Source organism: Lampetra planeri, chromosome 25, assembly GCF_965212315.1.
Source record: "Lampetra planeri chromosome 25, kcLamPlan1.2.h2, whole genome shotgun sequence".
In the NCBI taxonomy this organism is placed as follows: Eukaryota; Metazoa; Chordata; class Hyperoartia; order Petromyzontiformes; family Petromyzontidae; genus Lampetra; species Lampetra planeri.
In genome coordinates, this window is record NC_136131.1 from 5381957 (window position 1) to 5401655 (window position 19699).

Sequence of the window (19699 nt, forward strand, 5' to 3'; positions counted from 1 at the left end):
GCCTGTAGCATATGTTCTAAAGGGGCCCTACGTTTTTTTTTAACACGTAAATATTAAAACACAGATTTATTTACTTGCATAGTAAAGTAATTGGATTTTGCCATTTTATATGCAGCCAGATAATACGACGAATCGCTAACCTTAAACACCCAGTCGTTCATAAAAGTGGAAGGCGGTATAGTACTATCGTAATAGAGCAAGTGCAAAGTCACTGAACGGGAATTGATAGCTTGAAAGCATTTAGCGCGGGGCCTTGGAAAGTGCGGGGCCCGTAGCATATTAGCTACTTTTGCTACTAGGTTAATCCGGCACTGTCTGTATGACCCCCCCCCCACCCCCCAAATGCATGCACGTGTTTTGTATTGAACTGCAGTTGGAACAATGAGAATACTGTAGAACAACGGGGTACTGGAGAACGAAGGGAATACTGGAGAACAATGGACATACTTTAGAACAATGGACATGCTGTAGCACAATGGGAATACTGGAGGAGAACAATGGATATACTGTAGAACAATGGGAATACTGGAGAACAATGGACATACTGTAGAACAATGGGAATACTGGAGAACAATGGGAAGACGCTTGGATAACGGCTGGAACAATAGCCGCGCGCCTGCAACGTACACTTGCATTCTGGGATGTAAGTGCGTGTAGTAGATGTAAAGTAAGTCCGAATTAAAATATCTATACGTGTGTGTGTCCTCTCGAAGAGCGATGGAGAGACCCACATCTTTGTTAAGGGGGTCCTGAGATGGATAACCAGTGGTGGGAATTTCACTCCCTCCGGCGAGGATGAGTTATTTCTCAGGATGGCGGTGGTCGAAGTCCCACGAGTTGGTGGTGAGCCCAGAATTATACGTATCGGTGGGTGGTGGTGAATGGTTAACCACGTGGTTATCATGCTGTGGGTGGTGCTGGTGAATGATTAACCACGTGGTTATCATGCGGTGGGTGGTGGTGGTAAGTGGTTAACCACGTGGTTATCAAGCGGTGGGTGGTGGTGAATGGTTAACCACGTGGTTATCATGCGGTGGGTGGTGGTAAGTGGTTAACCACGTGGTTATCATGCCGTGGGTGGTTGTGGTAAGTGATTAACCACGTGGTTATCATGCTGTGGATGGTGGTGGTGAATGGTTAACCACGTGGTTATCATGCTGTGGGGGTCGTGTTTAATGGTTTACCTCGTGGTTATCATGCTGTGGGTGGGTGGTGATGGTGGTGAAAGGTCAACCTCATGTTTATCACGCGGTGAGTGCTGCGTAGGAAATTGCCAAACGTGTGTTTTTGTCCGCGTTAAATTGGGCGTTAAGAAGTGTGCGATGCAGCATGGCTCGCTCTCTCTCTCTGTGTCTACGATAGCGCAGCGGCGACCCCTCCCCCCCCCCCCACAGTTCCGATTCCCGCTCACGACCAATAACAGTGGCGACAATTTGAACCGGTCCCGTGCCTCCCGTTGGGTCGACTCAGCCTTGGCGGTGTGTGAACATCAACACTGGGGAGACAAAGGCGGCCGGGCGCGGTGTTGACCAACCACCCTCTCCTGTCCCGTGCCAGCCTTCAAAAGTGCTCGCCAACAGCACTTGCCCCAACTGTCTGTGAAGGCGAGGCAGTATAAAGGACATGTTGTATTTGGATAGTGATGAAGACATCTCTCTCCGCGTAGCCTCGTCGAGCACTGTAGCTGAAACCAGCGGTCCCCAACCATTTTGGCACCAGGGACCGGTTACGTGGAAGACAATTGTTTTCACGGACCGGGGGGTGGGGTGGTTCATCATTGGGTCTTTCCCCCTTTTCAAAGAAGCTCTCCAGCGACGTTTGTTTTTGTACTCATGTTGGCTACTAGGGGTTAGCAGCTTGTTGGGCTGACCAACACTGTGACTGAGACGAGTGCGCAGTGCGGGAAAGAGGCGCGGACGAAAGTGGTGAATGATAAAATAATTGACGGGACACGCGCGGACTCACCGCTCTCACCTCCTGCTGCTGTGCGGCACGGTTCCTAACAGGCCACGCACCGGTCCGCGGCCCGGGGGTTGGGGACCCCTGGCTTACACAATCGTTGCATCTGTTCGTTTAGTGCCTGGTGTGGTGCTCGGCTGTTAAGTCATGAATATCGACACGCATCGCTTTGCGGGAGGTGACGAGTAAGCGTGCTGCGTGTCTCGCGACAGCTCCACGGCATAGGAATGTGGAATGTATCACACTGGCTCCGGGACCATCGCTCAGGAGCACGCGGGATTATGTCGTCATAGGACATGTCGTCATAGCACATGTCGTCATAGAGAAGCAATTGTTACATTTTCGTCATGCAACCCTCCTCCTCCTCGCCCGCTCCCCGCAAAGTGTAATCGATGAATTGTCGCTCGTTCTGATCCACAATTTGACAATTATGACAATAACCCTCTATGTTTCTGTATCTCTCGTTCGTTCGTTAATTATTCGACGAAATGTGACGTCAGAGCATCGCGCGCTTGCATGCGATGCACGCGCTGGGCTGACAAACCCAGCTCCATCCGAGTTCCATTCCCCACCTTGGGCAACATCGCCACCTGGCCCTGTACCACCCCCCCCCCCCCCCCCACACGTCACCCACCGAGCGATGAGCCCATCGATCTGCACGGCACACGGTTAACACCGGTGGCGAGCGGCATCGGGACCTGCCCGCTGGCTTCCTGCCTGAGATTCTTCACCCGCCCACTACCCCAACAGAGCCCCCCCCGTTTACACCAACAACAACAACCGCCATTCGCCACTATGTGGCGGTGAGGTCACCACGACGCTTGTGCCAGGCCATGTGCACCTTGAGACCAGGTAAATTGTCGAAAGCCCGCTGGCAGTAGGTCACGGGACAGACCCAGGTGCCACGGGTCGACTGACTGAGATGACCGAGATGACTAGCTGATGCGCCACCTGTGCCCCCTACTGTACCAACGTGCTGTGCCTTAGCCACCCGGCGCTTCGCTCGTTGTTGTGAGCGTCGCTCCTCCAACGCACACACACACACTGACCACCATCGTGAACTTGTCCAATATCTCTCCCAAAAGAATCGGGGGGTTGCCTTCATCCAGCGGTCGATTGATAAGGGTATGTAACAAAGACAAAGCTCATCTGCATAGCCTCAACAGCTGTAGGAGCAAGTGCTGGTGTCGAGCACCTATGAAGGCCGGTGCGGCACACGAGGGGGTGGATGGCCAGCACCCAAGTGTCAATTTTAACACACCACACGAGGTCCTCATTTGAGGATGAGTCGACCTAGGGAAGGCCTAGGACCAGAGAATCGTCACTGGTGTTGACCCGTGAGCGGGAATCGAACCCGGGTCGCCAGGGTTCGTAGCGGACCGCTGCACTCTGCTGCGCACAGACTGTTGACAATGTGCGTTCAACAGCAGGCAGGCAGCAAGTCGACAGACACGGGATGCATCCCCACCGCACAGACGCAGCCCCCATCGAGGGGTGCAGCTGTAGGGGGGCATCGGTCGGCACGCAACGCGGAACTCCGACGACGCGGAGTTTCTTCGCTTGTAGAGATTACACGTGTGTGTGTGTGCGTACCTGGTGTGCGTACCTGGTGCGGTGTGTAAACATCGCCACTGGGGAGACAAAGGCGGTCGGGCGTGGTGCTGGCCACCCACCCCCTCGTTCGTGTACCGTTCCGGCCTTCATAGGTGCTCGCTAACAGCACTTGCCCCTACAGTCTGTTAAGGCTATACGGGGGATCTTTATCTTTGTGCGTGCAAGGTCCCATCGGTGAGCTCCTCCGGCAGGCAAGGCTGCATTGGCTGGGTCATGTAGCCCGCATGCCCAGCCACCGCATGCCTAAACAGCTTTTGTTCGGCCGGATCGAGGGGGCTAAATGGGCGCGGCACGGGCTAGAGAGGAGATGGAGTGATGTGGTACAGGAGGACGTTGGAGCTGAGTGGAGGAGGCTCGTGAAGGACGCTACTGGGCAGTTGGAGGCAGTCGCCCTCCAGCAACAACGGAGGGCGGAGGAGCGACGCTCACAACAACGAGCGGAGCGCCAGGTGGCTAAAGCACAGCAAGTTGGTACAGTAGGGGGCACAGGTGGTGCATCAGCCAGTCATCTCAGTCATCTCAGTCAGTCGACCCGTGGCACCTGGGTCTGCCCCGTGACCTGCCAGCGGGCGTTCGACACTTCACGTGGCCTCAAGGTGCACATGGCCTGGCACAAGCGTCGTGGTGACGTCACCGCCACTTAGTGGCGAATGGCAGTTGTTGTTGTATATACCATTAAATTCAGCTCTTCGTTTTGTTCAATATGTAGGCGGAGATGTCTATGGCAATGTTGATAACCCGTTGATGAAATTACAGCCGCGGTTTCAGCAACACACTTCGGGAGTTTCACACCAGCAAAACGACTGTGTTCAATAAACCTAGAGAGGCAAGTGCGGACAATATAAATGTATTTAACTTATGCCACCGATTCTTTTTTTTCCATTGAAGGTGCAAACAAATGCACAATCCCCCACTCTAAACTATCTTAACGTTTTATTTTACCAGGTGAGGCCCACTGAGCTGTATAGATATTTTTTTCGGAAGCGACCTGACCTCAATTGACGGCTCAACAAAGTGGCTCTCGAAATGTGGAGGGAACAATTCGGAGGACCCGGAGAAAATTCCACGCGACCACGGGGAGAGAAACACGCAAACTCCAAATATACAGCAGGCGTCAGGGTCGATCAAACCCACGCTCTCCTATATACCAGGCGAGGCAGTGAACATCTCACCACCACATGCAGCACAACACATCACTACGAGAAGACCATTGTAATCCTATCGCGATCATAATCGATATAACAGTAATCGATTGATTGACGCGCTGCTACTTAGAGTGGGCACCAGAATGCATCGGCACAACAAAGGAAAGGCAAAGTTCCCCCATATAGCCTTAACATACTGTAGCGGCAAGTGCATAGGCACACCACTCACAACCACCTACCAATCAATCACCGCCTTCCAGTGTCTGTCAACAACTTCACCAACGCGCTGTGCACGCGTCGGTCAACATTGCGAGTGTCTCGCTAATGCCCCTTGTTGGTTCTGTGTGCGTGCGTGTGTGGGGGAGCTGGTGGCACCGCGCTACGAACCCGGCGAACCCGAGTTTTAAAGTTGTCTTGTGGTTGTTGTTTGACGACTTGCATCCCACTGGGATTTTTGCACAGCGTTAGTTTACGGTGCTTATTTTCTGGAAGACTTTGCAGTTTTTTCCTGGATTTTTCTGTTTGCGCATAGTCACTTTAAGATGTTTTCTTGTTCATGTTTTAGTTTTTTGTTTGTTGCGGTTGCACCCGATTCAAGAGCCGAATGGCTCACAGGACTATACCTAATAAATAAAACTGAAAACTGAAATGATTTCCCGCTCACCACAGTCAACATCGGTAACGAATACATCTGAACCCGGTCCCGGGGCCTCCCGTAGGTCGACTCAGCCTTAAGTCACTTGCTGGTGTGGTGCGTAAAAATCAGCACTGGGCAGACAAAGGCGGCCTGGAGTGTTGTTGGCCACCTCCAATTGCCTTCATTCGGCGATCGCTAACAGCACTTTCCCCAACAGTCTGTTAAAGGCCATAGGGGTGTCTGTGTCTTTATAGAGGAGGTTGCTTCTGTGTGCAGAGGAGGAGAATGCGGAGTGTACTGTGTGGATCGATGTTCAGGCACCAAATAGACACCAATTACAAGCCATCAAATATATTGAACTTCGTTCGCACTGTCCGTGTAGCCAACCGTGATAATCGAAGCCTGCATGAACCTCACAGACTCGTGGTGAAAAAAATAGCACCTGTACTTACGCAAGAAGCATTTTTTTTTATAATTTAACTTTTCGATACTGGAAAAAGAGCCCTCGAGTCGAACTGTGAACGGTAGAGGAGGAGGAGGCAATGCAATGTCGGGAGGCCGTGCAGTGTCGAGGTGTCTGTGGAGTACACGATGGAGGAGGGTTCGCGCAGGTACCGCACGCGCGCTCTGCTCGTGCGTGGCCGCGTACCTGCGAGTACTTGTGCTCGGGCTCCCCGGGACTCTGCTGCTTCTCCATGCCGTTGACTCCTTGCGTGGCCGCCTGGAAACTCGCCCTGCTCATGGCCGAGCCCCACTCCTCGTGCACCTTGCCCGAGTAGGCGCCGCCGTCCCCCATCGCGAGCCCGTGCGCTGTGGGGGGGAGGTATCGGTCACCGGGAGACAACGATCGGCCATCAGCAAACTAAACTATGACAACTATGAACCAATTTTGTTTGTGGTTTTACCAGGTAGGGCCCACTGACTGAGCGATGTGGCTCTTTGTTTCAGAAGCAACCTGGCGATCACAAATGATAGCTCAACGAAGTGGACATTTACACGCACGTTGCTTCTAAACGTGGAGGGGAAAAACCCGGTGGACCCGGAGAAAAATCCACGCGAACACGGGGAGAGAGAGAGACACCGCAAACTCCAAATATACAGCGGCAGGCGTCAGGGTCGGGATCGAACCCACGACCTCGTGCGTACGAGGCGAAGCGGTTAGCATCTCGCCACCGCGGCGTCATCGGCAGCCGTGATCAATCCACTGCTGGATGAAGGTCGCCCCCCCCCGAGAGGCTGTCGCGGTCAACTTACTTGGGTAGGCGCAGCTGTCTCCCATCGCGAGTGCGTGCGCTGTTGGGCCACGAGACACAAGGGCAACGGTTAGGGGGTGACGTCGTGGTGCGATGCTTGATGGATAGCACGATGATGGACTTGCAAATCAAGAGGGTCACCCATTTATTGACTTAAGAGCCTATTAGCTCACAGGGTGTTTCCAAATAAACTGATCTGAACTGTTAGCTCTCGCGGCGGCGGCAGTTGAAACAATTAGGTCGTTTATTGAATCGTTAACACACCCCTGATTCACCCCCAACCTCTGCCTACGCAGCATTATAACAGCGGCGTGTACCTACACCACGGTCAGTCGATTGGGCAAGTCGCGAGTGTGAGTATTCTCACTCTCTACTGGACACGCGTGCAAAAGAGCTTCATGGCTCATCGGATTCCTCCAGTATGAATACGTATTCAGATGTTGATTCTTCCAAACGTTTTGTCAGGTCAACATGGAAGAGTAGGCCAAAATGCCATCGTTGGAAGGGGTTTCAAGAGCTTCCTCTAGGAGCGTCCCTTCCTCCCAACAGTGGCGTGAGCAAGACATTGCAGGGCTGCACCTTTGCCTTCAAAGGTGCAGTGTCGGTGCCGAGTGATCTCTGTGACCCGGTTCTGGGGGTCTTACCCCCCCCCCCCCGCCTTCAACGACTCGCACTGACCACCAGAGTGGTGAAGTATGGTCAAACCGACATCATTTGGTGATACAAAATGAGAAAGACACACTAAAATTAAATAACCTCGCAAAATATCGAAATGTGATGTAATGCAACACAGAGAGTCGGTCAACACACAATTAACGCATAGCCTGGTTGATTACGTATTTCAAAGATTGCTAAGTTAGAATTTAAGTGTGAACATTCCAAAGAGAGGACACAGGCAGAGAGAACAAATAGCCAGAGAGAGAAAAAAGATAAGCTTAAAACTTCCCCGTAGAAGTGGTTCAATCTTAATTTTTGGAGCTTTCGTGACTGCAGGAATTATTCTTTGGTTCTTTAATTCCTGCAGTCACGAAAGCTCCAAAAACTAAGATTGATACAAAATGATTGTGTAATGTATACTCTCCCCCTTAACCACACGCAACAAAAAACACATTCCGACGTGAAACATTCTAAATTCAATAAATTTATGTTTTGTTTTTTTCAAATCGGAATAGGAAAGTCGCACACGACTTGATACAAAGGCCTGGCTGGACACGTGCGCGCCGCGCCTTGCACCCAGTCTGCTGCGTCTTCCGATTCCATGCGCCACGACTAACATCGGTGGCTCGCGGTATCTGAACCGGTAATGTATCTCCCTCCTCCACCCCCTTGCTCCCTCCGCTTCACCGATCCCCACTGACCATCGTGGTGAAGTATGGTCAAATGACCCCCCACCCCCCCCATAATCGACACGGCGTGGGGGAGGCCTTCGCCCTGCTAGTCTATTGACAATGTAAATCGTACGTTTAGTTTATTTTGTCCTGAGGTCAGGCCCTGAATATAATTGCATTAACTGGCAAACACAAGAGGAAAGCGTGCATACGTGTATGCGGAACGGTCGCACAGCGATGCATTGATGGCAGTAGAGCATAGGCTGGGATAAAAGCAGATCCTTAAGTCAATCTGTGTCGAGTCTTTGAGAACACGTGACCGTCGTCACGTGTTCTCCCGTTCGCCCCACACACGGCCAAGCACTCGTCGCGAATTCACGTGGAGCAGACTCAACAAATCCCGACTTAAAACTTTCGTGACCGCAGGAATTAATATTCTTGGTTCTTTCGGAAAAAGTCACGGAGATAGAAAACTAAAATTTAAATTGAAAGCAAAAAAGCCACGACGTTTCGATCGCAACACAAGAAGAAGACCGCTTGTGTTGCGATCGAAACGTTGCGGCTTTTTTGCTTATAATTTAGATTTGTGTCTTCTATCTCCGTCACTTTACTGAAATAACCAAGAATATCAACATATCCCATTGCCAGGACCCTTTTGACTAAAGAGTCCTGAGACTCAGCGATGCTCTCCGGGGTAAATGAAGGCCGTGTACTATTAGTATTGTTTCGATTTAAAGCTTTCGTGACTGCAGGGATTCATCTTCTTGGCTCTTTCGGTAAAGTCACGTAGAATGGAAATAATAAAATAATAAAAATAAAACATAATAAAATAATTATCACGACGTTTCGGCCACAATGCAAGCAGCCGTTCTCAGGTGAAGAACAGGTCTTGCGTTGTGGCCGAAACGTCGTGAGAATTATTTTATTATTTTCATTCTACGTGACTTTACCGAAAGAACCAAGAAGAAGAAGAAGCGGAAGGTCGTTTGGTTTGGTTTGAAACGCTGCAAGGCAACAACACTGCAGCTCACAGTGATATCCAGCGATATCAAGAACCAAGAAGATTAGTATTGTTGTTGTGCGCCAGAGAAGACGCCTTACCGAGCCCATAGAGCGATGCAATAGGCTCGCGTGCAGGTGGAATATTTACCAGAGGTGTGGACTCGAGTCATGTGACTTGGACTCGAGTCAGACTCGAGTCATGAATTTGATGACTTGCGACTCGACTTGGACTTGCATAACAATGACTTTGTCCCACCTATGAGATGTGGACTCGAGTCATGTGACTTGGACTCGAGTCAGACTCGAGTCATGAATTTGATGACTTGCGACTCGACTTGGACTTGCATAACAATGACTTTGTCCCACCTCTGATATTTACATCAAGCACTCAATTGATGATGGTAATGGTGGGCGCAATTGTTGGCGACGAGGCACTGCTGTGTATTCTGCAAAGAAATCGAACGAAAAAAGGCACTCGCCAACAGTATGTGGAAATTCCACGTTCCTATGGTGGGGGACAAGTAAGGCCATAGGGCAACCGCTGCCAATCTTCCAACAGTAGTAAACTCATTTTATCAACTCCAGAGGGAAGGAAGGCTTGGTTGACAACAGAGCACAACATTGCGGATGTATCCGCATCTCTAAACGCCGTAGAGAAATACATTAATTCTATCAGAGGGCGGACATTTGGTCAGTCAGAGGCCGGGAAGACGATGGTGAAGGTGTCCAGACGTGGACTTGTGCAGGGGCAAGGGGAGCGGACAGCACGGACCGGCTGGGAAGGGAAGAGAAATGAGAATAAAAGAGCGACAATCACGGGCTATTGGGGTGCATAGAGAACAACGAGTTGAAGCTCGGCTGGAACTTGAGAATTCGCGACATTCCGACCGTGACTTGACCGCCCTACGCAGCGCTGCCAACCATCTTCCATCCGTGCATCGTCGGCCACAGCAGCAGGGAGCTGCCATCCTACAAGTGTCACGTGCCCGCGGACTGGGGTGCCGCTACCGTTGAGAGCGCTCGACTAATTTGGTCGGGAGGTGGGACCAGTTCGCATCCCCGTTGGGGATACCAATCTGTGGGTAAATCAACAGCGGCCGCCTTATGGATGGACCGTCTCCCGTCACAGAAAAGTCGAATTTCCACCAATAGCTCACGGCTCCAAAAACGGAAATGAGCATCGTCTCCTGCTCGTTTGAGCGTGGGGACACTTTGACGTATTGATGCGATGTATGTACAAAGATTGCAGTTGAGTGATGGCGCATGTGGTTAGCACACTCCGCTATGAACCTTATACCCGACCGAGTTTTGATTCCCGGCTAACGTCAGCTGGCGAGTGATATTGGATATTGGTTCCGTCCCCTTTCGCGGCCCGCACTGGCCAGCGTGGTGAAGTATGGTGAAACAACCCCCCACGAACGACACGGCGCTAGGAGCCCCCTCCCACCTCATCCAGCAGTGGATAGACGTGGGAGGGCGCTGTACGTGCAAGTGTTATACAGAAGACTGGGCATGTGAGGCTGGGCGATTCAAGTACATTTTTGACACGCCGAAGGTAAAGCAGTGTGTTTTGTTTTCAAGCTGAGTGGACGTCGGAGAGACCCAAGCCACACCTCCGACAGGCACGGTTGGATACGTACGGTGCGAAAGAAGTTCAGCATACTTAACAAGCATGCAAACACTGTCGTTAAAGATTGCTTTACACAAAACAAAGACAAAGATCCCCCAACCCCGTATAGCCTTAACAGACTGTCGGGGCAAGTGCTGTTAGCGAGCACCTATAAAGGCCGGCACGGCACACGAGGGGGTGGGTGGTCAGCACCACGCCCGGCCGCCTTTGTCTCCCCAGTGGCGATGTTTACACATTGCACCAGATACTCATTTGAGGCTGAGTCGACCTAGGGGAGGCCCAGGACCGGTTCAGATAATCGTCAGTGGGTGTTGGCCGTGAGCGTGAATCGAAACCGGGTCGTCGGGTTCATAGCGCAGCACACATACACACATCCCCTATTTAGTATGAAACGAATCATCCAGGTGCAGGTCAATCTGTTTGCGAGCACCTATTAAAGCCGCAACGCAACACACGAGGGGTGGCGGCGTGCTCAGCAACCGCGCCCGGCCGCCTTTGTCTTCCCACCAGTGGAGATGTGTACACACCGCCACCTGCGCGAGTTTACGCGTTCGTTCATTCATCGCTGTACACAGCTGTACATTGTATCAGCGGTGCCTCCTGTCAGATCCGTGGTCGTGTGAGTTGTGTGTGTCCTGCTGATGACGCACGATCTTGCAAATCGGTGCTTGCACCATGTCCAGTTGGTTGTTGCAGTGTTTTGTTCGTGGTGGTTTTAATGTTATTGTTGCTGCTGCTGCTGCTTTAATCAAGGTTTCTGTAACCGGGTCCCCATCGAAAAATGAGCATCTGTAGCCGATTGGGTTTTTACTTTAAGCCACAATAACCCGAAGTGAATGAATCGATCCATCGCTATACCGTGAGATATTGCGACGGTTTTATATTTTTTTTTGGGGGGGGGAAGGAAGTTAAGCCTTCATCGAGCAATGGATAGACCATGTATGCCAAAATTGATCATTAATCTTGGACAATATGCAGCTTGTAGCTGTGGCCCCTACGGTACCAGGGACACGAACTTGCCAGTAATGGCCCGCAGCCTTGCGTGACGCATTCTACTAGGACGACTACGATGTCGAGCGGTGTTCTCGCGTGGCTGTGCGGCTAAGTAAGCCTTAGTAAGCCTTAGCCAACACCTTAGCCAACGCCTTAGCCAATTCCTTAGACAATGCCTTAGCCAATGCCTTAGCCAACACCTTAGCCAACGTCTTAGCCAATGCCTTAGCCAACGCCTTAGCCAACGCCTTAGCCAATTCCTTAGACAATGCCTTAGCCAACGCCTTAACCAACACCTTAGCCAACGTCTTAGCCAATGCCTTAGCCAACGCCTTAGCCAATGCCTTAGCCAACACCTTAGCCAACGCCTTAGCCAACACCTTAGCCAACGCCTTAGCCAACACCTTAGCCAACGTCTTAGCCAATGCCTTAGCCAACGCCTTAGCCAATGCCTTAGACAATGCCTTAGCCAACACCTTAGCCAACACCTTAGCCAACGCCTTAGCCACCCCCTTAGCCAATGCCTTAGCCAACGCCTTAGCCAACACCTTAGCCAACACCTTAGCCAACGTCTTAGCCAACGCCTTAGCCAACACCTTAGCTAACACCTTAGCCAACGTCTTAGCCAATGCCTTAGCCAACGCCTTAGCCAATGCCTTAGCCAACGCCTTAGCCAACACCTTAGCCAACGCCTTAGCCAACACCTTAGCCAACGCCTTAGCCAACACCTTAGCCAACGTCTTAGCCAATGCCTTAGCCAACGCCTTAGCCAATGCCTTAGACAATGCCTTAGCCAACACCTTAGCCAACACCTTAGCCAACACCTTAGCCAACACCTTAGCCAACGCCTTAGCCACCCCCTTAGCCAACACCTTAGCCAACGCCTTAGCCAACGCCTTAGCCAACGCCTTAGCCACCCCCTTAGCCAATGCCTTAGCCAACACCTTAGCCAATACCTTAGCCAACACCTTAGCCAACACCTTAGCCAACACCTTAGCCAACACCTTAGCCAACACCTTAGCCAACGCGCCATTGTCTCTCCACCGCTCCGTCTCTCTCTCTCTCTCCCACACCACGAGTCGCCGTGTGGACCTTGCTGATCGTGGGGGCACGTGTTCCTCGCGACCACCTGCTATGGGCCGGCACGTATGTGGAACTTCTTTCGCGCCGTACGTAGCCAACCGTGCTAATCGGAGGTGCGGCGCGGAAGCGGGGCAAGGTGGGGGGGGGAGGGGCAGCACTGTGCCCGACCGCCTTTGTCTTTCCATTGCTTTGTTTCAGTTTTTTTTTCTCTTTCACGTACACAGACTACACACACCGCCACGCACTGATGTGGATGTCAGTGACATTCAAAAGGGTGTGTCTGTAAATGGATAAGACGTCAACCTTGCAATATTGCAAAACACCTGTATATGTGTCAACTGAGTCACCGGGTGAGTCGGTGTCTGAATATATTATCCTTATAAACACATTACAATATATAACAAGAGAACGTGTTGTATATAACAATATAACGAGAAAGTGTTAATTTACACTTGCCTATGGTAAAATCAATGCATCGGATCTCGTCCGATCTCGAAAGCTAAGCGGGTGTGTGCCTGGATAGTGCTTCAAAGAGGTGCTCCGCGATCCAGGCGGCAGTACAGCAACGTGCAATGTTGCTCTGTACTATGCACGAACGTCTAAGCTCCCACCCCCTCCGCTTTCGCTCACCGGCGCGGTGAAGTGCATCGTTCAATGACTCCCTTACGACGCCGCGCACGATGTGTGTGGGGTGGAGACGCTGGTTATATCGAGCAAGTCGATTGGCAATAAACAGGACTGTGCGCGCATTGAAATCGATGCACGGTTGGGGTCGTGGTTTTTGTTTGCGTGCTTGACGTGGAGCGTGACTCTTAACACTCGGCGAGATTCAGTCTGGAACTCCATTCCGTGAATCTGAACATGCAACGTGTGCTGTTATGTTGGTGGAATTAATAACATTGATTGAGAGAATTGAACAAAGGTAGAAACTTTGGAGGAAATGGGGCTATAATATTGCATGACGAATCCGCTTAGGCTAAATTCAACTCACATCGACTGTGCACACGCAGCACACTTTATGAAATTGACTGAGGGGGGCCATAAGCAGTTAATATATAATAATAGTTATTTACATTTATGAAGTGCTCTTTAACAATCGTTCTTAGGGCGCTTATGGGTTTAAAAATATGTATTTAATGTAATGCCGCTTTTTTTCGGAGCGAAGCAACATGGGTTTGAAAGCCTCCCGTCGTGTTTCATTGTTTCATAATTCCATTTGTAACTATGTATCTACACGATGCCTGAATTGTTGTAAACTCGTATTTGGAGAGACCCAATTGGAGGGGATGGGGACACAACACAACAATGTGTATGTTGATAAAAAAAAACGAATTGAAGATTGAATCTCAATCGAAATTGTTGAATATAAAAAAGAGACGAAAACAAAAGTCGCATTTCGATTTGCAACGCTTTTGCAAATCGAAACGTGACCATTACAATCAGCACACTAGTACGGCCTGAAGAGGAAAGTGTCCAACGAGTGCGCGTTTACCAGCTCTAACACGTGGATGCCAAACACGGAACACCGTGCAAGAAAACGAAATGAACGTTGAAGGGCATGCCAGAATAAGGGTACACGCTTGGGACTATGCCGAGACACGGAATAAAGGAACGCGTGGATCATGGAACAAACGTAAATCAAATTTCGTAGCGTTGTCTCGGGAAAAGCAAGTGGGCTTCTTTTTGTAAGAGCGCATCGCTGGAAGACGGCGACGGCCCCACGGACGAGAGGGGCTGGTGGGTGGATGGAGCAGCAACAACAAAAATGAGACGGCGAGTCTGAGAACCCGACCAGCGCCACCGCAGTGGAGTGAGACGGAGATGACACGGTCATCGCAAGGACCTCGAGGGATATGGACGGCGTGGCGAGGCGTTCATCCTGCAGTGATTCGACCCGAGTTCGGCGGATTTTAACCTGGGGTACATTCACCCCCCCCCGCCCCCCCCCCCCCCGGGGGGTGCGAGACGCTCGTTCTGGCGGTGCGAGGCGTGATCAGATTTTTGTTTAGAAGGTAAATCATCGAAACACAAATTCAGCACGGCCACGTGAGTACAGATAGTTTGTTTCAAACCCATGGATGTATTTATTATCATGATAAAAAAAAATTAAGACTGAGAACCAAAGGGGTGCAGTGCTGCAGTAAAGAACCAGGTCGTGATTTATTATTATTTTATTTTTTATTAATTTTAATAAAAAATTTTACCTACGTGACTTTACCGAAAAAACTAAGAGTATGAATCCTTGCAGTCACGAAAGCTTCAAATCTAGAAAGAACCACTGGTCCAGTTGATTATGATGATGGTGGTGATGCGCATTTCCTAAAACGTAGTTTTTGTTCGTATTTTCATTCAGTAATACTCAATATAGCTCACATTGCTAATCGATTTTAATCAGCTGTTCCACCTCCAAACAACCACGCGTTGTTTTAACCAAAGCTGCACAGTCGTTGATATATATACGCAGTCGTGTTCTGTCGGCTTCTATTTATACACAACAGATATTTCGCTGCGAGAACATACTCGTCTTGGTGTAAAACGAAAGATTTACTAATACGACCGCCACCAGTACACGGGAAATCTCACCCCCCCCACCTCCTCCTGCCCCCTCGTGCCGTCTATCAGAGTCAGGGACAGCACCCCTACGAGCCAAATGGAACGACCCACATCGGAAGAAGATTAACCACATGTGGGATAATTGATGAGTTGGACTGCGCCAATTTAGTCGACGCTGGGTATGTTTAGAACTCGTGTTTATTAACCAACATGCACCGAGGCCAAAAAACGCCAAGGGGGTCAGCAACGAAGGTACATGATGATATACCCGAAACGAATTAAGTCGTAGTTGCTTCAGAACTCAAACAAACAACAAAATCCCATGGGCCCATATCTGCATCCTACGCCGTGGCTGGTTGTCTGTGGCGCTATGGGTAGAGTTGCGAGAGGCGCCACGTCTCTGTGACGCTCACGAGGGCGAGACTAGATGAGAGGTGGTGGGGGGAGGGAGGCGAGCTGGTTTTTTCTTAAATAACGCGGAGAGTAAAATTCTGCAGGAGAGTTTGGCAAGCGCGGCGTCTTTAATTTGAAATTGGCAAATGCACAATGTCGGTCGTTTAATCTCAAACCCTCGGCCAAAGCAGCCACGGAAATAAGGAATTCAATATGTTTTGTGTTACTTTCCTTTGTCCAGTAAAGCCTACACAGCATGTGCGATTGCGTCCTACGTATTTGCCAAATTACGAATGGCACGTGCATGCGCTGCGCTGTAAGAGTGCGTGTATGAGCAGTTGGCATGCGCCGGCAATTGTGTTAATTTTTCACTCGGGGCGCATTCTCTCTGTGAGCCGCGGTCCTCTTTCGCACGATCTCGCTGAGCATGGCCTGCCTTCCCACTTATCTTTCTCTCTCTCCCACCGTGAGATTTACCTTGCTTAACATACCGACTCCGAGTCGTCATGCTATTGTTCAAATGACTCGCCTAAACCGATGAGCCGTGTTTCCCCGGCTTCTTGTACCTATGATTACAATTGATTTGAGCAATTCCTAAAATTTGCCGTGCATAATTAATATATCTTTTAAAAAAAACACATAGGCTAGCCAGTTCATTATCTTAGCGCAGGTAAAATACGAGGCTTGTGATAACCGACTATAAGTGCGTGCTTTGACAGCCATTGGCAATGTTGTCAATGCAGAAGCTCTCAATGAAAATAAACGTTTCCTCCAAAGCACACACGGCAGCCGAGGAGAGCAATCTGGGGGGGGGGGCGGATCAGTGGAGCGGTGGCGCAGCAGTTAGCGCACTGCGCTATGAACTCGCTTGCCTCGACGTTTTAGATTCATATCCACGGCTAACACCAGTCGGGAATGAGTTATATCCCATTCTGTCCTATCCCCCCCCCCCCACACACACACACCCACCTTCACTAGAACGCATTGAACCAGCGTGGGGAAGTATGGTCGAACCGAATTCCGAAGACGCGGCGAGGGGGTGTTCACAGCAACGCAATGGAAAATGGTTGTAAATTAATAGGGTTAATCCTATTAATCCACGGTGTGACTATGGTAGTTGCAGTATTAGGTTATTCACAGACGGATAAGCAATGGGTCTGTGGTTCACGCGCATATAAGTTACTGAGAACGGAAGAGCGGTAGTTTTAATAAATTAGAATGTTTCAGATTAAATCACTGAACTATGTTTCTCTTGGACAGACCCGTGTGTGTGTGTGTGTGTTATTCTATGTTTAACCATAAGAAATGTTTACACACCACATGCCCCTGTACGTTTCCCCTCTCTTCTAACATTTGCCATTGCAATTAAACAATCACTGTCAACGGCAAAGACGCAGGGCTTAGCAGCAACATAGAACACACACCGCATCAATCATATTAATATATAACAGATATAATAACAATTATTCATTATTATTCATGAAATTTATTTACAGCCCTGGTGCGGGATCTTTCTCTCCCCACTGCACGCTGGGGGGTAGGGCAGAGTTTGACGTCTCAAAGTGGAACGTCTGCTCTTTCCTCTGCTCCAGAATCGGACTGATGAATCCAAAGCTGTGCGCAATTTTATTCTGGTTTTTTTTCCCCCCGACAGAGATCTGCATGAAATCCCCCCCCCCCCACTACTTTTAAGATGTTTATGAAATGCCAATTACCGACCTCGGTTTTCTTTTGTAGCTGGCTTTGTGCTCCCCACAAGGCACGCTATGGATGCGTTGCGCTCGGTTTTTTGTTGTTGCGTGTGCGTGTCGCGCTCTCTGCTTTCTGGTTACTTGTTCGCGTCCAGCGCTCAGTGCGTTGAATCTCTCCGTCCACACAGCCCCGTGTCCATACGCAAGGCGCGTCTGTACACAATGCGGTAGATCCAACTCGAGCGGACTTGAAGGGAAAGGCGCAAGCGTTTGATGAATCACGTTTACTCAACGGACTGCAGAAGATTGCGCTGGGTGATGCACGTGCCCGCTGGAGCACGTGGCTGTCAATGCATCGCGATGGAGGCGACCGGAGCCGCAGCGTGTCTCAACGCCCTCTCTGCCACTCCGCTGCTGGATGAAGGCCTTCGCAGTGATGCTTAATGAGGCAACAGCGGTGCAAAGTTGCTCACAATTGAGACGTTGCAGAAGCGTGCTGGCTTATGTCACAATGCGCCGATTAATTAAGGCATTCCCATGCTGCGTCGGCCATGGGGATTGTTTGACCATACTTCACCACGGTGGTCAGTGAGGATTGGCGAAGGAGGGAGACGGGGTGAGAGGGCGGGGGGCGGCAGGGGCATGATCCCACAACCGGTTCAGATATCGCCGATTGCTATCCATGGCCGAGAAGCGGATTTAGGTCGCTAGCTTCCTGGCGGAGTGCGCTAACCACTGCATCACCGCTCCAGAGTGACCCTGGCCGTGTGGCGCTGTGGTCAGCGCTCTTGACTCGCAACTCGGCATGAGATTTCGGGTTCAATTCCCGGTCAGGGACTCGGGCTCATTCCTTCATTTCCCCACGGGGTGCCGATAATACGATTGAAAAGCCACGGTTGAGTCTTTGTCCTGTTGACTGACCGTCCCTCCCGCCCTACACGCGAATGTGGAATTTCCCACCACTCGTGCAGGATGCTGCTGATGGAGGTGAGTGTCGCACGATTGACTCGGTTGACCGCGGAGTTATTTTAGAGCGCAGTCCGAGTTCGGTGAAGCCGGCAATCCGAGCTCGATTCCTGGCGTCAGTGGCGAGTCGTATCTGCGTTGCGTTTCCCCCAAACCAGCACTGACCAGCATGGTGAAGTATGGTCAAAGAACAACGACAATGACCCCCCGTATCGCCTTAACAGACTGTTGGGGCAAGTGATGTATTCGCAAACAGCGCCTATGAAGGCCGGCACGGCACACGAGGGGCTTTGGTGGCTAACGCCACACCCGGCCGACTTTCCCCCAATACTGATGTTTTCACACCGCATCGGGTACTCGTTTGAGGCCGAGTCGACCTAGGGGGAGGCCCAGCACCGTCGCAGATATTCGCGACTGCTGTTGTTCGTGGGATGGAATCGACCTCGGGTCGCCGCGCTAACCACTTGCGCCACCGCTCCACGTGGAGAGGCGCTCAAACAACACCCAGAGCGGACCGACAACCGCGCGTGGAACTCCGTCGAGCAGCGAGGAGATCGCGACAAAGGGCCGAGCCTTAAAAACAAACTTCGTAGTCCATTGTAGCGAAGCGAAGCGGCGACAGCGCACAACGTGAATTGTAGCCGTGCGCTATCATGTTGACTTGTTGGGGCGCTGTATTTGCACAACGGAGCGTGCGGTAGAAGGTAACGCGCGCGCACGTGCGCGTGTTGGCGTCCGATGCGCTCGTCACAAACAAAGGTGGAGGGGGTGTCTCGTGAAAGTCGGCGAATTGTCGCGACTCTGTGTGCACAGGCGCACGCACAACGCGGGGCACACGATGCAAGTCGCGATGTCAAATCCACTGCTGGGCGATAAGGCCTTGTTGTTGTCCGCGCCCTATCACAGTGAACCACGCTTTGTCAGTGGAGGGACGTCCAGTCATACGTTCATATATCACTCCTCGCTACTGATGTTAGCCGGAGCAGGGGATCGAACTTTTACGGCCGGGGTCCACAGTGCTGGTAGTGCACAGATGCACATCGCTTTAAATGTGGTGCGTAGTATGCGCGACTTTACTGTTCTGAAACGAACATCGTCTATTAAGTGTGTGTGTGTATATATATGGATTCGTAATTAATATAGAGATATGTATATATTAGAAAAGAATATATAAATGAGCAAAAGTTATATTTCACACATTTAACGAGACACAACGACAGTGAAATAAATATTAGCTTGTGGAAGTAATGGACAACGATTGGTTTCCATGCCTATTTAACCCCATATGGTGGTTAGAATGTCAGAAGCGATGATCATTCGGAACTCCTGAGGCTTAAACAACTCCTACGCCTTTCGATTTAAAGCTTTCGTGACTGCAGGGATTCATCTTCTTGGTTTTTTCGGTAAAGTCACGTAGAGGAGACAGACTCTGTCTCCTCGACAGACCTGTTC

At 50.6% G+C, this 19699-nt stretch overlaps 1 protein-coding gene across 3 annotated transcripts in view; it reads right to left on the reverse strand.

Annotated features, from left to right (window-relative positions):
* Positions 1–19699, reverse strand: part of LOC144727264 (paired box protein Pax-9-like) — a 50624-nt gene that overhangs the window by 18523 nt on the left and 12402 nt on the right. For all 3 annotated transcript variants that reach the window (XM_078605969.1, XM_078605966.1, XM_078605967.1), the window contains exons 3-4: positions 6610–6648; positions 6005–6165 (exon numbers count right to left, since the gene is read on the reverse strand). In XM_078605969.1, coding sequence (XP_078462095.1) covers positions 6005–6165; positions 6610–6648 — 200 coding nt within the window. The remainder of the gene's footprint in view (positions 1–6004; positions 6166–6609; positions 6649–19699) is intronic.